The sequence below is a fragment of the Mesoplodon bidens genome (assembly GCF_964165515.1).
Source record: "Mesoplodon bidens genome assembly, chromosome: 8".
NCBI classification, from domain to species: domain Eukaryota; kingdom Metazoa; phylum Chordata; class Mammalia; order Artiodactyla; family Ziphiidae; genus Mesoplodon; species Mesoplodon bidens.
In genome coordinates this window covers 110,926,734-110,942,712 of record NC_138165.1, presented here as the reverse complement: position 1 = coordinate 110,942,712, position 15,979 = coordinate 110,926,734, and the positions used below count along the sequence as shown (strand labels likewise).

General features: G+C 48.9%; 1 protein-coding gene across 35 annotated transcripts in view; it reads right to left on the bottom strand.

The window, feature by feature from the left end:
- Positions 1 to 15,979, bottom strand: part of LRRFIP1 (LRR binding FLII interacting protein 1) — a 145,896-nt gene that overhangs the window by 20,131 nt on the left and 109,786 nt on the right. For 29 of the 35 annotated variants that reach the window (XM_081241655.1, XM_081241649.1, XM_081241651.1 and 26 more), the window contains 5 exons: positions 7,406 to 7,441; positions 6,829 to 6,954; positions 5,243 to 5,314; positions 3,333 to 3,503; positions 242 to 334 (listed from right to left, as the gene is read on the bottom strand). In XM_081241655.1, the coding sequence (XP_081097781.1) occupies positions 242 to 334; positions 3,333 to 3,503; positions 5,243 to 5,314; positions 6,829 to 6,954; positions 7,406 to 7,441 (498 nt within the window). The remainder of the gene's footprint in view (positions 1 to 241; positions 335 to 3,332; positions 3,504 to 5,242; positions 5,315 to 6,828; positions 6,955 to 7,405; positions 7,442 to 15,979) is intronic. The other 6 variants (XM_081241659.1, XM_081241642.1, XM_081241647.1 and 3 more) reach the window with 1 other exon arrangement.

Here is a 15,979-nt window from a genome sequence, read left to right as displayed (position 1 = left end):
CATGGACATCTTGGGGGGCAGGATTCGGTCTGCCACACCCCCTCAAACAAATAGAAAACCACCAAAGAATGAGAATCTTCACTAATAAAAGGAACTGTCTCCTCAAGCAAGGCATAGAGAATTTGCCTAAACTCAATTTTCAAGAAAACTGATAGCTCTAGTAATGACCCAACAAGATGCTCCTAAGTCACACACAAAGAAAAAAAAAGAACAGAAAAGAAAAACAGGAAAAACTACTCACCTCAAGCATTTCTTCTCTTTGCTTCAGGGCCTCTTTCACCTCAGCAAACTGAAACTGGAGGATACTGTGGGCATGCTTTTCCCTTTCAAATTCCTATAAAGGAGGAGAGCATTCAAGTTCCCGTGGAATCACATTTTTCTGTCACTCTAGTTCACGTTCTTATGATTTACCTTTACCTGGAACAAATCACCTGTTACCATGTCATCACAGTTTTCAAGGCCTTTTTAAAAAATAAATTTATTTATTTTTTTTTGTTTTTAGTTTTGGCTGTGCTGGGTCTTCGTTGCTGCGCACGGGCTTTCTCTAGTTGTGGCGAGCAGGGGCTACTCTTCGTTGCGGTGCGCGGGCTTCTCATTGCGGTGGCTTCCCTTGTTTCAGAGCATGGGCTCTAGGTGCGCAGGCTCAGTAGTTGTGGCACGCAGGCTCAGTAGTTGTGGCTTGCGGGCTCTAGAGCGCAGGCTTCAGCAGTTGTGGCTCGCGGGCTCTAGAGTGCAGGCTCAGTAGTTGTGGCGCACGGGCTTAGTTGCTCTGCTACATGTAGGATCTTCCCGGCCCAGGGCTCGAACCCGTGTCCCCTGCATTGGCAGGTGGATTCTTAACCACTGTGCCACCAGGGAAGCCCTCAAGGCCTTTTTAACAACATGAACCAGTTTCTCTGCATTTTCTAGAAGACACCCCTACGATCTACTGTAAAATTAACCTGAGGACAAACGTACGGACACCAAGGGGGGAAAGGGGCAGGGGTGGTGGTGGTGTGGGATGAATTGGGAGATTGGGATTGACATGTATACACTAATATGTATTAAATGGATGACTAATAAGAACCTGCTGTATAAAAAAATAAATAAAATAAAATTCAAAAAAAAAATTAACCTGAGGAGTTGATGCAGCTGACAGTATGACCCGATTTTTTACAGGTAAGCCGTGCCCTGGGAAGGCCCCCCAGGCTGTCTGCTGAGGGCCTGGAGGAGGCAGCTTTGCAAAAGAGTGGTAATAAAATCATCCGAGTTTGAAATACGCCGATGAATACTCTTTGGGGCAAAAAGGGATGGTCTACCTTGGCAAGTTTATCTCACTAACAGTAGGCGGTCAGCTCTGTACCTCAGAGACAAAATAGAAACAGGCGGGGGAAGCAAAGCCCTTGTCAGCACAAAGCCGCTCCCCCAGTCCAACCCTTCCCTGCATGAAACTCATCCCTGCGCCCGGGCAACACGCTCTTCTGGTCTCCCACTCAGCTCAGCACAGGAGTGCAGTGCCTAATGATGGTGTGGTGCCCACCTAGCTGCCAACAGTTTAGGGAACAGCAGGGAACACCTTCCCTCGATTCGTTACCAGTTTTTTAGAAGGGATTTGACCTTAGCTCACCCTGGCATCATGTGCTCACCCACTTCCTGAAGTCTGGGAGTGACTGGACCCTCCTAGCTGTGACAAAGACATGTCTGTCAGGCTTTGCTTCGCCCATGGTCCCCACCTTGGGTCAACATTCCAGGATCACCCCATTTCTCTGGAATTAGATTTGGGGCTTCTTGGTCTACTTCCTGATGCCTAAATGAGGGCATTCTAGGAGTATTTAGAATGCATTACAGTACTGTTCCACACAAGTGGGTTCAGAGTATGCTCTCTGCTCCTAAATTATGAATTAGTTTCAAAGAAAGCTTTCATGACATCAGGTCTCATGAAAAGTTTCTCCTTTGTTTCAGAGGTCAGTTATCAGGAACTTCATGGACAAAATTCTTCTTTAGCTTCTAACTCAACTACAGTAGTGAAAGAAGGAGGCCCTTGAGTTGTTATGGTATTTGGCTTTAACCCTCGGGATTTAGAGGATATAGCTAGTTAGAAAAAAAAAAGATAATGATACTCACAAATTAAATTTTCTATTTATCTCAGCAACTCTGAAAAACTGGATAATATTCTAGGATTTGACAAACCAACTAATTCCTTAAAACATGAAAAACAAGTATTCCTTGCTGTCTCACAAAGAACAGCTAAGCCCAGCCTTCACCAAATCAGCCTGCTGTCATTAATTTCAACACATGCTCATGCTTTTTGTTGATATCGTAAGTTAACATATTAATTCCAGTGGTTCTTAATGAAAGCCCAAATAAGATTCTACCCTTTTCTGAGGTTAATGAAGGTTTTTAATTCTCAAGTGGAGTAACCGTGTCTTTTCCCAATCAGCAGAAAACAAAGGAATATAATTTTCTTAAAATCCTTGATACTTGCAACTATTTCTCTCTGGTGTTGAGATAACAAAATAAGAATGAAGAAATGTATATTAACAGGAAAATCTTGAAGCATCTAATTGTGCTTTGTCCAAGCATGCTGGGTCTTTCGTAGGCAGGTTTTTTCAAGGTTATGATTTTACCTTACAGGCAAAACGCACAAATGTCCTCCTAGTAAAATTGTCTCTAGTTTACATACTGAAATTGTGCATACCAATATTGCAAGTCCCTCAGCAAAGAGCATGGTATTCTTATTCTTATATGTTTGGGCTTCCAGGGCAAGTGGAGAACTATCGTTTTTTAAAAAACCACACACACACACAAATATATACATACACATGTATAACATGTATATACCATATACCAAATATATACACATACACATACACATATTCTACCATTCTTACTTTCACCATACGTATATCCTCCCATCCTTACATATATCATATATATATATAGTCTACTATAATTACATATACCATTTATATACATATGCCGGTGTATATATATATTCTCCCATTCTTACATATACCATTTACATGTATATTCTCCTTTTCTTTTTTTTTTTTTGCGGTACGCAGGCCTCTCACTGTTGTGGCCTCTCCCGTTGCACAGCACAGGCTCCGGACGCGCAGGCTCAGCGGCCATGGCTCACGGGCCCAGCCGCTCCGCGGCATGTGGGATCCTCCCGGACCGGGGCACGAACCCGTGTCCCCCGCATCGGCAGGCGGACTCTCAACCACTGCGCCACCAGGGAAGCCCATCTCCCATCTTTACATACACCGTTTATATATCTATATATTCTCCGTCCTTACACATAGCATTTATACATATATACACTCCACCCTCTTTCTCGCATGAGCACATACTTTGCTTTTCTCCTCGTACTGCCGCCTGGACTCAGCCAGCTGCTCTTCAAGCTCCAGCATCGTGTCCTTTAGCGTATCGACCTGGTACATAAAGTTTGTCTTCTCATTGTCTAGCTGAGCGTTGGAAACCATGGCCTTCTTATATTTTTCTTCAACTTCTGCTAGTGAGTCCTGCAGAAAATAGGTCATGTTTTTGAACTTGCAGTAAGGTAACAAAAACACAGATTAGTTCAGTATTTTTAACAAAACCTCCAAAAACGCAGCCCTAAATTTAGACTTTATTTCTTAGAGCAAATGAATCAGAAGAAGAAACACATGGCAATGTGAAATGCCCCAAAAGTCTCCCTTTTCAATTTGCTCCAATTCTCATGACACAGGAAATTAGTTATTAACTGTGTGTAGGGATGAAGATAACTGACAGTCATTAGGACAAGGCGGACGCTGCGTGGAAGGGGCTCTGGTCACAGAGGCAGCAGAGCCCTGGCTGTGGGAATCTGATTCTGTAGCCCGTTGTACAGAGCTGTCTGAAGTAACCACTCAAGACACGTGACCAGAACCTGGGACAGAGCCAGTGCTGGGGAGGGGGAGTGCAACACCTGCCACCAGCGGCCCACTGTCCCCATTGGGGCTTATGAACCAGGAAAGGCTTAAGTGGAAGTTCGTATGTTCAACCCATAGGAAAACTCAACAAGGTACACAGGCCTCACCGGGTAGGTCCTGGAGAGACAAAGCTCATTCCTTTGAAAAGACAACCAGGGAAAGAGGCCTGCGAAGTAAACGTGCCCCCTCAACCCAGGGGCTCACACACCGGCAGGGCAGGCAACAGAGTACAGCAGCGTGTGGATCCCGGAGCACAGACCAGCGGGAGACGACTCTGGGAGAACAGAGAGCAGCATCCCAGGTGCCAAGGACCCTGAGCTACAGAAAGGCGGGCACTGGCGGGTCGGGCGTGCGTCAGGTGCTCCCAGGAGGCTCTGCAGAGACCAGCGCTGCCCTCGCCTGCACTTGCAAACCAGGGCAAGGATTTCAGGTGGGACCAGTGACTCCTGTGCTGCTTCCATGGCTCTCTTTCCAACTCCAGTAGGAGTTGAAAGCCAGAATCTTAATTTTCCCCCCCTTTTTAAAGAGCGGTGACAAATAGGAAACTGATTAATTAGTCATGTGATTTGGCGCCCCTGGGATACTGAACTCAAGACTGGTTTGGGGGTACTTTCTCAGGAGCTGAAAAGGAAGGAACAGATTTACCATCTCTTGCTAGACTCATGAGCTGCCCGAGCTGCCCTGTGAAGCCAGAGAATAAAGTCCCTGACGCCCCACCTCACTTCCAGGGAGCTTGGCAACTTAATTTCCTGGTCGGCACAATGCAGTAATTCCACATTCTACAAGTACCGTGTATTTACTCAAATAAATCCAAGAAGATACACATTCAGACATTGCTTCGGTTAGTAAAATGGCACAGTATGCAAATAATTTGTGTGTTTCAAAAGCACAGCAACAGAACTTCCTTATCAGGAGACATCAGGTGTTTTGAGAAGCAAATTAAGTTGAAGCGCTCCTTGTAAGTAAGGACTGCGGAAAGTGAAGAAAACCAAAAACCCTTCTTCAAGTGTAGGGTATGCTTCTGTGGGAAATGAGAAACTGGTTTGAAGCCAGGTGTGGTGGGGAGGTGAGTCCAAGACATGCACCAGGAAACACGTTAGTAACATCTGCTAACGAGGAGTTACAGTTCTCCAGTCTTGGTTTCAAAGCTGCCTTTGGGAACACCCTGAGCACACACCCTCTTCCTGCCACTTTGAGGTCTAGAGTCTGGGGCCTCTTTAGAGCAAGCATGCAGTCTGAATGCCTTCTGTAGGATTTTTAAAAGTTAAGCTGGGTTAATATCATGAGTCCACACTTCCGTAAGCTGGTACCTTCATCTCTTTCAATCCCTGCTTGTATTTGCCTTCTACATCCTGAATCTGGTCCTTTAACTCATTGAGTTCCTGGGGGAAATGGCAAAAAAGGCAAATGATGTCAAAGGGAAAAATGGACAGAGACCACAGAGAAGGAGAGGCGATCCTCTGATTCTTTTCTACTTCTGGGCGGTTTCCTTATTTGAGTAGTTGGAGCAGCAATCTTCTTTTAACTTTTTTAAGTGTTAAAAGGAAAATAAGATGAATTTCAACACTACAAAGATGAAAATTTAGGCGTATCTCATATGATATTTTCACACAGTTTTTATCAAAGGTATGTGTCTTCATATATTCTTACAGAATTTTATAAAACAGGCAAATGAGCTTCTGAAAATGGAACACGTTAATTTACTCACATTTAACAGTTCATTCAAGCTCTTTGAGTTCTGCTCTGTGCTACATACAGTAAGATACTGAAGACAGAAATCAGCAAAGTCTTGTCCCTGCCCTTACAGAGCCCAAGGACTCTACTTTCCCGTCTCGTTCACCGCCACATTCCCAGGGTCTGGTGTCTGGCGTGAGCTGGAGTTGCAATAAATCCTTACTGAACGACTGAATCATGCTCACAACCCAAGACCAGACAGATTACGACTGCAGCAAACTCTACTTCAAGGCGGGAAAGGATGACCAAAGGGCTGCAGGAGGCTGAGGGACCACACAGGGAGGGACATTTCAGGAACAGCAGTCAAAACATCGTTCTTATAAAGCACAGGAGTTGGAAGGCGTCTGCAGGGGGACCTAGTCCCACTGGTCCTGATGCTTAAGCTCTTCTCTGGCCTCCCTGGCAGATGTCATCCATCTGTTCAGGTAGCACCAACGGAAGCTTGTTCCCTTTCACCAGTTTTCATTACTAGAAAGCTTGTCCGTAAATGAAGCCCAATCTGACCCGGAAGCGCCTCCCTGGCCTTGGCGCTCTCTCCAGAGGACAGGAGGTCTGGTGACTCAGCCCTCCCTCTGCACAGCCTCCTTTTCAGATGCAACGTCCCTAGTTACTTTAACAAGCAGAGGCCTATTTCTCTGTCACACACTCAGTGTTGAGGATGCAACAGAGAACAGTGTCCACAGACCAGTAGGAGAAGGAAGAGTCACTAAAATACTATGATGGGGTCTACTGAAGGCATATTACGCATATCACAAAGGGCGGGGATGCGCGAGGGGCGGCGTGGTACCTGTCGGGGGCAGCGAGTAATCTGTGTCCAGCACCTTCCAATGCTGTGGGCGGCATGTCCACTCCTGCTCTGTGTACAGAGGTGGCTGAGCACCTCAGGGCAGCGTGGTGAGGGGTCTCGCCCAGGTGTGCCCGGGGAGCTGAGGGATCCCAGCGCAGGTGTGCTGGCCCTACCGGGGCGGGGAAGTCAGGGGCGGCTCCCTGCAGGAACCAGAACCGGGCCGGGCCCGACTGTTACTAGAACACCAAGCTTAATGGGAAGGAGGGGAGACCAGACTGAGAAGAAGGAGCTGGAACTTTACAAACTAAATCCTATTTCACTTGAAGACTGATTTTCACAGGTTTCTCTAGGTCATGCCTAAGTAGAGAGCCTTACCTTGATTTCCCTAATGGAGGCCTCAGTGTCAATGGAGATGGAGGTGTCCCCGCTGCCCCTTCGAGAGGAGGTCCCACCCAGGGAGGCCAGTGTGGCTGCAGACAGGCTGGGCAGGCCACGAGACCCCTACAAAGTGGCAAACAGCAAATGGGATTTCAGCCCAAACCAAAATTATTTCTTAGTCTACTATGATGGTACCTTTACTTGAATTCACTTTCCAAATTGGAAAAATCTTCGGTGGGTTTATGGTGAGCAACAAAAAGGGGTTCATCTCGAGGGGCCTCACGGATCCTCAGGGTTTGTCTGGATTAACTGTAAGCTCCATGGCTGGGCCCATTGTGAATTCCTTCACTGTTCTGCAGGTTTAACACACACACTGGAAATGACACCCCCCCCTCCCGGGGGGCCCTAAAGGTTGTGTGTTGCCTGGTGAGCCACCCACTAGTCCCGTTCATTCCATGGTGAAATTCTTTATTAAAGATCAAGCAATATATTTTCTTGTTAGTTTCATCCATACATTTCGGGACCCTCATAGTTTATAGATGACACAATATAAAGCTCTACAGAAATTCCTTACCTTCTCTGTGAAGTCTTTTTCTGGTCTCTCTTCAACCTGGAGAAGAAAATGGATAAATATTAAATACTTAAAAGCATTAAACGGAGAATCTGGATTTAGGGGGTAAGATAATAATAAAATAAAGCATCAGCTTCCTTTGTGATTTTGAACACTCTTTTGCCATGAGACTCTCGGATACGCTGGTGTCACAGCGGTGGCCCACGGGCAGCTCAGTGAGCCTGGTTGAATTTCACCGCGTGGTTTTTCAACTTCCACAATTTCCACAGGAAGATGATTTGTGAATGAACTGAATCTGAACAGGATGACTTGACCAGTTTCTACGTGTGTGCAGGCCACAGTGTGGGACAGGACAGGCACCAGCCTCGTTCACCCACCACAGTTACTATGATTGGAATGTGAGAATATGACCAGGGTTCTGGGGGCTGGAAGACGCAACCACACAGAGTTTTAAGTTTGACTATCACTAAACGTGGTCTCCAAAGCAAGAGAAAGCAGTGGAGCCAACTGCAGCTTTTCCACTGCTTCTGAGTAACTGAGTCAATGTGAAAATTCTAGTTTAAACATTTTGAGACAGACACCCAGATGTGGGGAGCTGGCTGGGGGTGGGTGACGGTACAGGAGAATTTGCTGGGTGAAAAGGGGGACCCCAAGAATCTGGCTTTTCAAAATCTTTCCTGTTTGGACTGTCTCTGAATCCTCTCTTTTCCCTCCTGCAAGCAGGGGTCTCTGCGGGACCCCCAGCAGCCTGTGGAGCCCCAAGACAGCACATCTGCTTCAACCCTATGGGAGACCCCTGCCCTGTGAGGGTCTGTTGGGGTCAACAGTCTGAGGCTGCACTGGTGCTATTTCTTTCTTTGCTTAGCATCCAACGAAAGGCCAACTTTCTCTTTTTTTTTTTTCTTTTTTTTTGGGGGGCACATTGAGGGCTCCTTTCCGAAAGCCCATGGGAAAGGTCCCAGAGGGCGAGAGAACCCTGCACCAAGTTGTCTCCAGACTCTCTGGATTTTCCCAACATGCCTCCAATCCCACCTCCTGTAGCTCAGAGGTTCTTAAATTTGATGGCCAGGGAGTCAACTGAAGATGCCCGTGACGGGTGGGATCAAATCTTTGATTCAGGAGACCTCATGAGTGAGCTGGGACCCTGCAGTCACCCTTGACTGCTTACGCCACAGACCACCCAGACCGTAGGTGGACAAATCCTAACGGGTCTGGGTCCAAGGCCGCTGCAGAGAGGCTCATGAACAGGTCAACTGCCCACAACGCCGTCATGCACAGGGCATGTGGGTGCAGGCGCTAAGCACAGGTCAGGATGCCGTAATGGCGGCGGTTTCCTGTAAAGATGAGCATTTCCTGTCCTCTGCCCACCCTGCGCCCGTGCTGGGCTGGATGCCCACAGCCTCACCATCCTGTCCCCCACCAAGAAGGCGCACTGACTGCCACCTTCTCTCCTTCACGCTCCTCAAACCTTCTTTCCAAGGGCAGGATGCCTGAAGTAACCGCTAGAATAACACAGCAAAGTGTGAGAGCTAATCAGCCGACCAAGGGGATCAGATGGAATCATACAAAATACTTAATTCAAAAGAAGGCAACTTCTGAAACCAGCTCTGAGCTCAGGAGAGTCAAGCTCAAGGGTCTTCTGCTCGACAGATCCAATCTTGCCCCCGGGTCTGGCTCCAAATCCACTGCACCTGGTGTCACGCACCCAGCTCACACCTGGGTCTTCAGCAAGAACTTTCTACTCTCAGCTAACCAGTCTCCTTCTTGTCCTCAGGACAGGGCGTGAAGGAGCTGCAGCCCCCAGGCCAGCGGGATGACCCGCGCTGGCCTCACTCCCAGCTTGCTAAATAAGCCCCTGGGCGGGTGGGGCTTTGGATTCTGGCGTTGCCTCCGCCCAGAGGACTCTCCTCTCCACTGGGCCACAGCCGGCTGGCCTCCAAGGACAGGAGATTTCCAGGCACTCTTGGCCACGTGCATCCTTTTTCACTCTCGATGTGGCAGTCACAGCCTGTTAGGTAAAGACAGCTCACTCACTACCATGTTGCACACCGCCTGCCATTTGTTGGCACGTGTGTTTAGTGTGTGTCAACTTATGTATTTATATTTTTTCAGATGTGCATGTCACACCAGCCCAACTAGATATTCTGGAACATCTGTAGATGGCCTACAGTTGAGACGGTTCTATCTCCTCCTCCCTGGCAGAGCCCCAGGGAGCCCCCGACCAACGTTCTGAGTCATGAGGATGATTTTAGCATTTCAAGTGTGGGTCTCCTCTCCACCTGGGAATACAAATATTCCTGAAAATTTCAAACAACGATGGAAAAGCTAACTGTCCAGCACTTGCTCTGCTGCAGAATCCATTCATTAGATCTCCTGGACACAAGGCCTTTATTCCCTAGAATAAGCTAGTTTGCAGAACAAATATTAATGAGATGAAAATAAAGAGGGTAATTTAACTGTTGGTGGAAAGGGAAGATTCAGTTGAACAGACCATCAAGCTACCGTGAGAAGCCTGTTGCTGTTTTGCTCTGCAGTTTAAATAGTGTCTTTCTTGACTGTTCATCAGCAACAGATAAATATTGCCTAGAGAAAGGAAGCTCCAGAAATCCTATGTTCACCTACAAAGATATCCGTGCCCATAAAAGAAGGCCCCCACTTTCTTTTTTGTAGTATTTCTTGTGAGAAAGACGAGAAGAACTATACACCAGACCCCAAAGCACTGGTTTCCTGGGGGCCTTTAGCATAGCTTTGTTCTGCATTGTTTCACCATAAACACAAACACTGCTTTCGTAATTTGCAAAACACCAAATAAGGGAGAAAAAAACCTAAAACCATAGCTTTCTCTTTAGTTTAAAAGTAGTCTGAAAAAAGCCTTTGTTCTGAAATAGACAACGAACTCAGAATGTGAAAATTCAGGACATGTTTTTAAGTAGAGACCAGGGAAAAATTAAGCTCTCATTGAGAGTTATAGCTAATCTATGCTTGACTATTGTTTCCAATCTGTATTTTACGTATCAGGGTGACTGACGTTTGTCTGTTTTCTGAATGACAGGGGACACGTGTATTTGCCAGCCTTCCTGCAACCTACGAAGTACGCGGAGCCCCATGGAAAGTGGTGCAGTTTTGGTTGGGGGAGGGATGGACTGGGAGCTTGGGATTAGCAGATGCAAACTACGATATATCGAATGGATAAACAAGGTCCTACTGTATAGCACAGGGAACTGAACTATATTTAATATCCTGTGATAAACCATAGTGGAAAAGAATATGTGTAACAATCACTTTTCTGTACAGCAGAAATTAACGCAACATTGTAAATCAACTATATTTCAATAAAACAGAAGGAAGGAAGGAAAGGAAAGAAGGAAGGCAAGGCAAGGCAAGAGGAAGGGAGGGAGGGAGGGAGGGAGAAAAGCCGCGCAGCAGCATGGAGCCATTGCAGCCCCACCGGATGCCACTAGATGGCAGCCTGCGTCGAGCGGAGTGGGACCAGCCCAGGGAGCCTTGGTCAGGCAGGGCACCCCTCACTGCCCCCAACAAAGGAACAGATAAGTAACCCTGACGGTGAGTTTAATTTGACATAAAGCATAGTACTTTATCTCTGAAAATAATATACAAAGAAACAGAATAGATGGAAGGGTTTTAAACACTGTCGTTTCTGCTGCATGATGTGACCCAGGGCATGCAGTGGACCACACGTGCCCCAACATGCTGCAGCCCACGGCAGCACGGGACCCGGGACGAGCCACAGGACCTCGGGGACATCGCCTTCTTATCCGAGGAAGGGCGGCAGCGCCACAGACCTTGCAGCCTGTTAGCCTTCTTACTCTCATTTACCGAGCAGTACTAAACGTTTTCGGTCAGTGCGAACACTCTATAGTAACAGGCTTATGAAACATGCAAACCAGTATTTTAGAATCACAATGGAGTGTATAAAAAGGCATCTTTTAAAATCTACGGGAGGTAGTCACTTCCAAAAAATTTCTGTGAACTTTTAAATTATGGCAACTCTTCCTTTCAGAAACAAACGCTTAACGTAGCACGTTAAATGTTTTATTAATTCCAACCTTCTAAAATCGTGTCTAAGGGAGCATACTATTTAGGCCCACTTAAATATAACGTCTGGTGAGGTTTCAAATTCCAAGTTTTCCGTATCACCACCTGGCTTGCCCGCCTTCCTCAAGACAGAGTACAGCAGGTGGGCGTGGGAAGACCCTAGCAAGGGGGCCAGGGACAAAGGGACTTTTCCTCACGGTGCCCGAAGCCCCAGATGGGCAATGGGATCACGGAAGCAGTGTCATCAGGGGTCCCCCTCGAGAAACCAAGTGACAGTACTGAACGCTGCTCAGAAAACACCCATTTTAAGGGTAATTTTCCGTCAGATATAAACAGCAGTGGAGGCTACCATCAGAATGGAAATTTCTGGTTTTAAATCCGATAATATTGACCTCATCCTGAATGACTGGTCCTTGAACTCCTGTATTTATAATTCAAGATCTGTTTTTCCACCTGGTTCCTGCTTCCAACTCTTCCCACGACACAGAACTTGAGTCATTACAGTCTTTTGTTTTTCTAACTCAGATGGGGCTGAGATTCCTGTTCACCACCAATGCTTCTCTGAAAACACACTGGCACGTGAACCTGGGCGCCACGCAGGACACCCCTGACCTGTGCCTCCGTGACCCGGCAGGTTCGCTGGGTTCAGAGGCCTGGATGACACAGCTGCGTCGGCCCCTCTAGGCGAGGCCCTCTGCCGGTCTGTTCTCCGGGCCTGGATTACCCAGACGCCCGAGTCCAGCTCCCTGGAGGCATCCTGCCTTCTTCCCTCGAGCCCGTGCTCTGGGTTCTAAACTGTATTGCGCCCATTTGCTGACGTCTGCCTCTCCAGCCTGTGGGTCTGTGAGGGGAGCAGGTGTGTTCCTCACCACTGCAACCCTGTGTCTAGAACACTCGATAAACACTGGCTGAGTGAACGGACCCCAACTTCCTCAAGAGGAAGATTCTGGAGAAGAAAATAGGGCTCGCCTACAGAACGTGAAAACTGAGATGAGGTTCCATAGCGTATGCCCCTCTGAGGTGGGGCGGGCACCCCCTCCGCTCCCCGCGAAGCTGGAGGAGCCGGGGGGTGGGGCACACTTCGCATCGTTGGACGCCGAGGCACCTTTACTTTCTCAAAGTGGGGCAAGGTATCAGTTCCCTTTGTTCTTGGACAGGGCGCCCCTCGCCCGCCCCCTGGGGCACCGGCCTACATCCCACACCCACAGCCTCCCAGGGCTGCCCCTGCCCCGGCTTGTACTTCCTCCCGGAGAGGCCCCTGCCCCCTGCCCTCACCCGTACCACCCCCTAGAACCATATTCCTGATGGATCACCAGGATCATTCTCCCCGAGCCATAGTGGACAACACTCACAGCCCTGGAAAACTCGCCCAGGAGAAGCAGGTTATCGACCCAAATCTTTTCTTGCTTTTGTTTTTCAAGCATATCATTACTCGTCTTTCCAGGTGGAGTTCAGGAAGTCTGTGTGCCTGGCCAGGTGTCCCCAGCCAGGAATGAGAGCTGTGACATCTTAACCTGGGTCTTGGAACTCCCTGCCCCCTTCCTGCTCTGCGTCCTTCGGAGAGGCCAGGAGGGGAGGGTCACTCACCCCACGGGCCTCTCCCTGGGCACCGCCCGTCCCTGCAGCTCCTCCCTCCCAGGCAGGAGGACCAGGGGAGTCTCAGCAGAAGTTTCCTGGTCTCTTTCCAATCAACAAGGCCAAATGCATCCGCTTACACTGTTCGTCTCGCAAGCCCAAAATGCAAACTCCCAGCCCTTTCCAGGGGTGTGACTGTCCAGGCTCAGAAAATAGAAATGGGGCAGATTCCGTGGAAGAGGACTGAGGTTTGGAAGCACAGAGCAGAGGGTTCACTCAGCTCTGTCCTCCAGACTCTCTGCAGAGGCCAGGAACGCTGTCCGCGCTCTATCCTTCAGATGACCGGGAGCCACCATAACTGCGTGGAAGTGCCCTGTGCAGTACACAGGTGTCTCTGCCTTCTGAGGGCCACACCCAGAGGCGTCCTCAGCTCTGACGCCCCACACCTGCGTGAGGTGCCCGGATGCTGACCTCTGCTCGCTAACCGTGCCAACCTGAGTCAGTCGACCTTTGTAAATGAGCAGCTGAGTCAGGGGAGAAAGGAGACGGAACCGATGACCTGTGTGTAATGAACTGAAAAATCAGCTCAGTCAAGCCCCTGGGGCTCTTGCAAACCCAGGGCTCTCAAGGGACCAAGGGACGGTGGCGGAGGTCTTGCCAGGCCCCCCAGTTACCAAAAGACCCCCGCCTCTCGTCCTCAGGCCCCAGGGACACGGGCACGATGAACGCTCACCTCTCGTGTCCACTAAACTCACTTTGCAGGAGTAAACTGTTGTCAGATTTAGGAAGCAGATGACAGAGGAATTCGTATCTGGTTTCAGTCTCTTCCGTCCGGGGAACTAGACTGCGTTGCTATGCTGTGACTTCATCCTGAGGCCCGAATAAACCCGAAGACATCAGACCATCACGGGCTCCCAGTTCCCTGCTTCGCTTGAGCTGCGCCAGGCAGGGAGCCCAGGAGGGGTCAGGCCTCAGCTTCTTCTGATGACTGTGAACTTTCGTGTTCCCCAAAGTGAGTGCCAGAGAGCGAGCATTACGCCTGAGGACGAGCGGCTCTCCACGTCAGATCTATCGTGGGAAAACACCGATGACTTGCATCGGAAACACGCAAGCAAGGGCCGAAGGCAGAGGCAGGCAGGTAGGCCCGCTCAGACGGGGGCTGCTGACCTCGGAGCAGGGATCCCTCAGTTCACAAACGCTGCGCTTCAGTCCTGTCGGCCACGTGCAGAAGGAGCGACTCGCCAGGTTTTGAACACTGAACGTACATGATATGGAACAGCTGGATATCTTACTCTCCCCTGCTTGACTGGTCCTGGCTGGAGCAGTAAGCAGTGGACTTTGTGGGGTGTCCATCACCCCACGTTTCCTGCCCCACCTGAGCGCGGTCAGGAAGCGGCTTCTCCTATTCCCCTCATTGCTGGGCGGCGAGGGGGGCAGCTCTCAATTCCACAGAGAAACAGGCTCTCCTGTTCTAATACTCGCCTGCCTCATCTATCTTTTGTTTTCTCACCCACGATGTGTAAATGGCGGAGAGAACGTTTCTCTACTAGCAGGAAAGCATCAGGGCAAGCCCAGTGACGAATGGCTCTGGTCTTGGCCTTGGAGTCAGGGAAAGCAGGGCAGGCGTGCGGGGACCGAGGCCCCCGATTCAGCAACACGGGCTCAGTCTGCAAAAGGGATCCATCCCTTTGTTTGCGTCGCCAGAAGAAGCAGATGTCTGCATTTGGTGTGAAGCCTCCTGGCTTTAAAAGGCTGCATCTAATTTCAAAAACAAATCAGCAGCACCCCATGGGTGCACGTGTGCAAGTGGGCGACTCAGCCCCACGGCCTCTTCTCTGATGACCAGGAACACTTCCTGAAGTTTAGACATCGAGGCGTCTAACCGTGGTGTTGTGTGAGTGAGTTACAAACCACAGTCAAGCTCCAAGTTCAACTTTGCCCGTCTTCGCCGCCTTCTGCCCAGGGTCTATCAGGAGGGGTCCTGGCCCTCGGTGTGGCAGCCCCCGTGGTGCAGGGCTGGCATGCACACCGCTCGGCACACAGCCCAGCCCCTGTCCACTGGACGTCCTTCCCTGGTCACTGTGTCAGCCCCCCTTCCCAAATGTCCCCCGGGCAGATGTGCCCTGCCAATCCCTTATGGTCAAGAGAACAATACAGTTGCCTCATACAAAGCATCAGATGCAGTGAAACTGTCCAAAATACCAAAGACCATGGGAAAACCACACAATAATGAGACTTAAATGATGGAGACTAGGTAGCAGGACCCCTTGCTTTCTGAAGCAGAACTTGGGTCATCTCAGGCCGGGTGACAAACAGGAGAGCAGCTCTGTCGTTTGTTTCACAGGCACTGAACAAAGGACCAACAGGACAGTGGGGGATGGAACAGAGCTAGGGACGCTGTGGCACTCGCAGGCCGATGCTTTATCCTAAAAACGGTTGGGCTCCAATAACAGATAACGTTCCAAACAAAATGTTTGAAAGTGAACCCTTCAATCTAAAAGAATGGTACAAATGAACTTACTTACAAAACAGAAATCGAGTCACAGATGTAGAAAACAAACTTATGGTTACCAGGGGGGAAAGCGGGGAGCGGGGGAAGGAGGGGTAAACTGGGAGATTGGGACTGACATCCACACACTACTATATATGAAATAGCTAACTAATAAGGACCCACTGTGTAGCACAGGGAACTCTTCTCAATACTCTGTAATGGCCTATATGGAAAAAGAATCTAAGAAAGAGTGGATACATGTGTATGTATAACTGATTCACTTTGCTGTACATCTAAAACTAAGACAACACTGTAAATCAACTACACCCCAATTAAAAAAAGATAAGTTAACTGGGACAGATACAAAAAGAGCCTTCAAATTTTTAAATCATAAAAAAACGCATCCAGGCACACGGCTACATTTCTCCCGCACTGCGCAAAGTTCCCATCTCCCA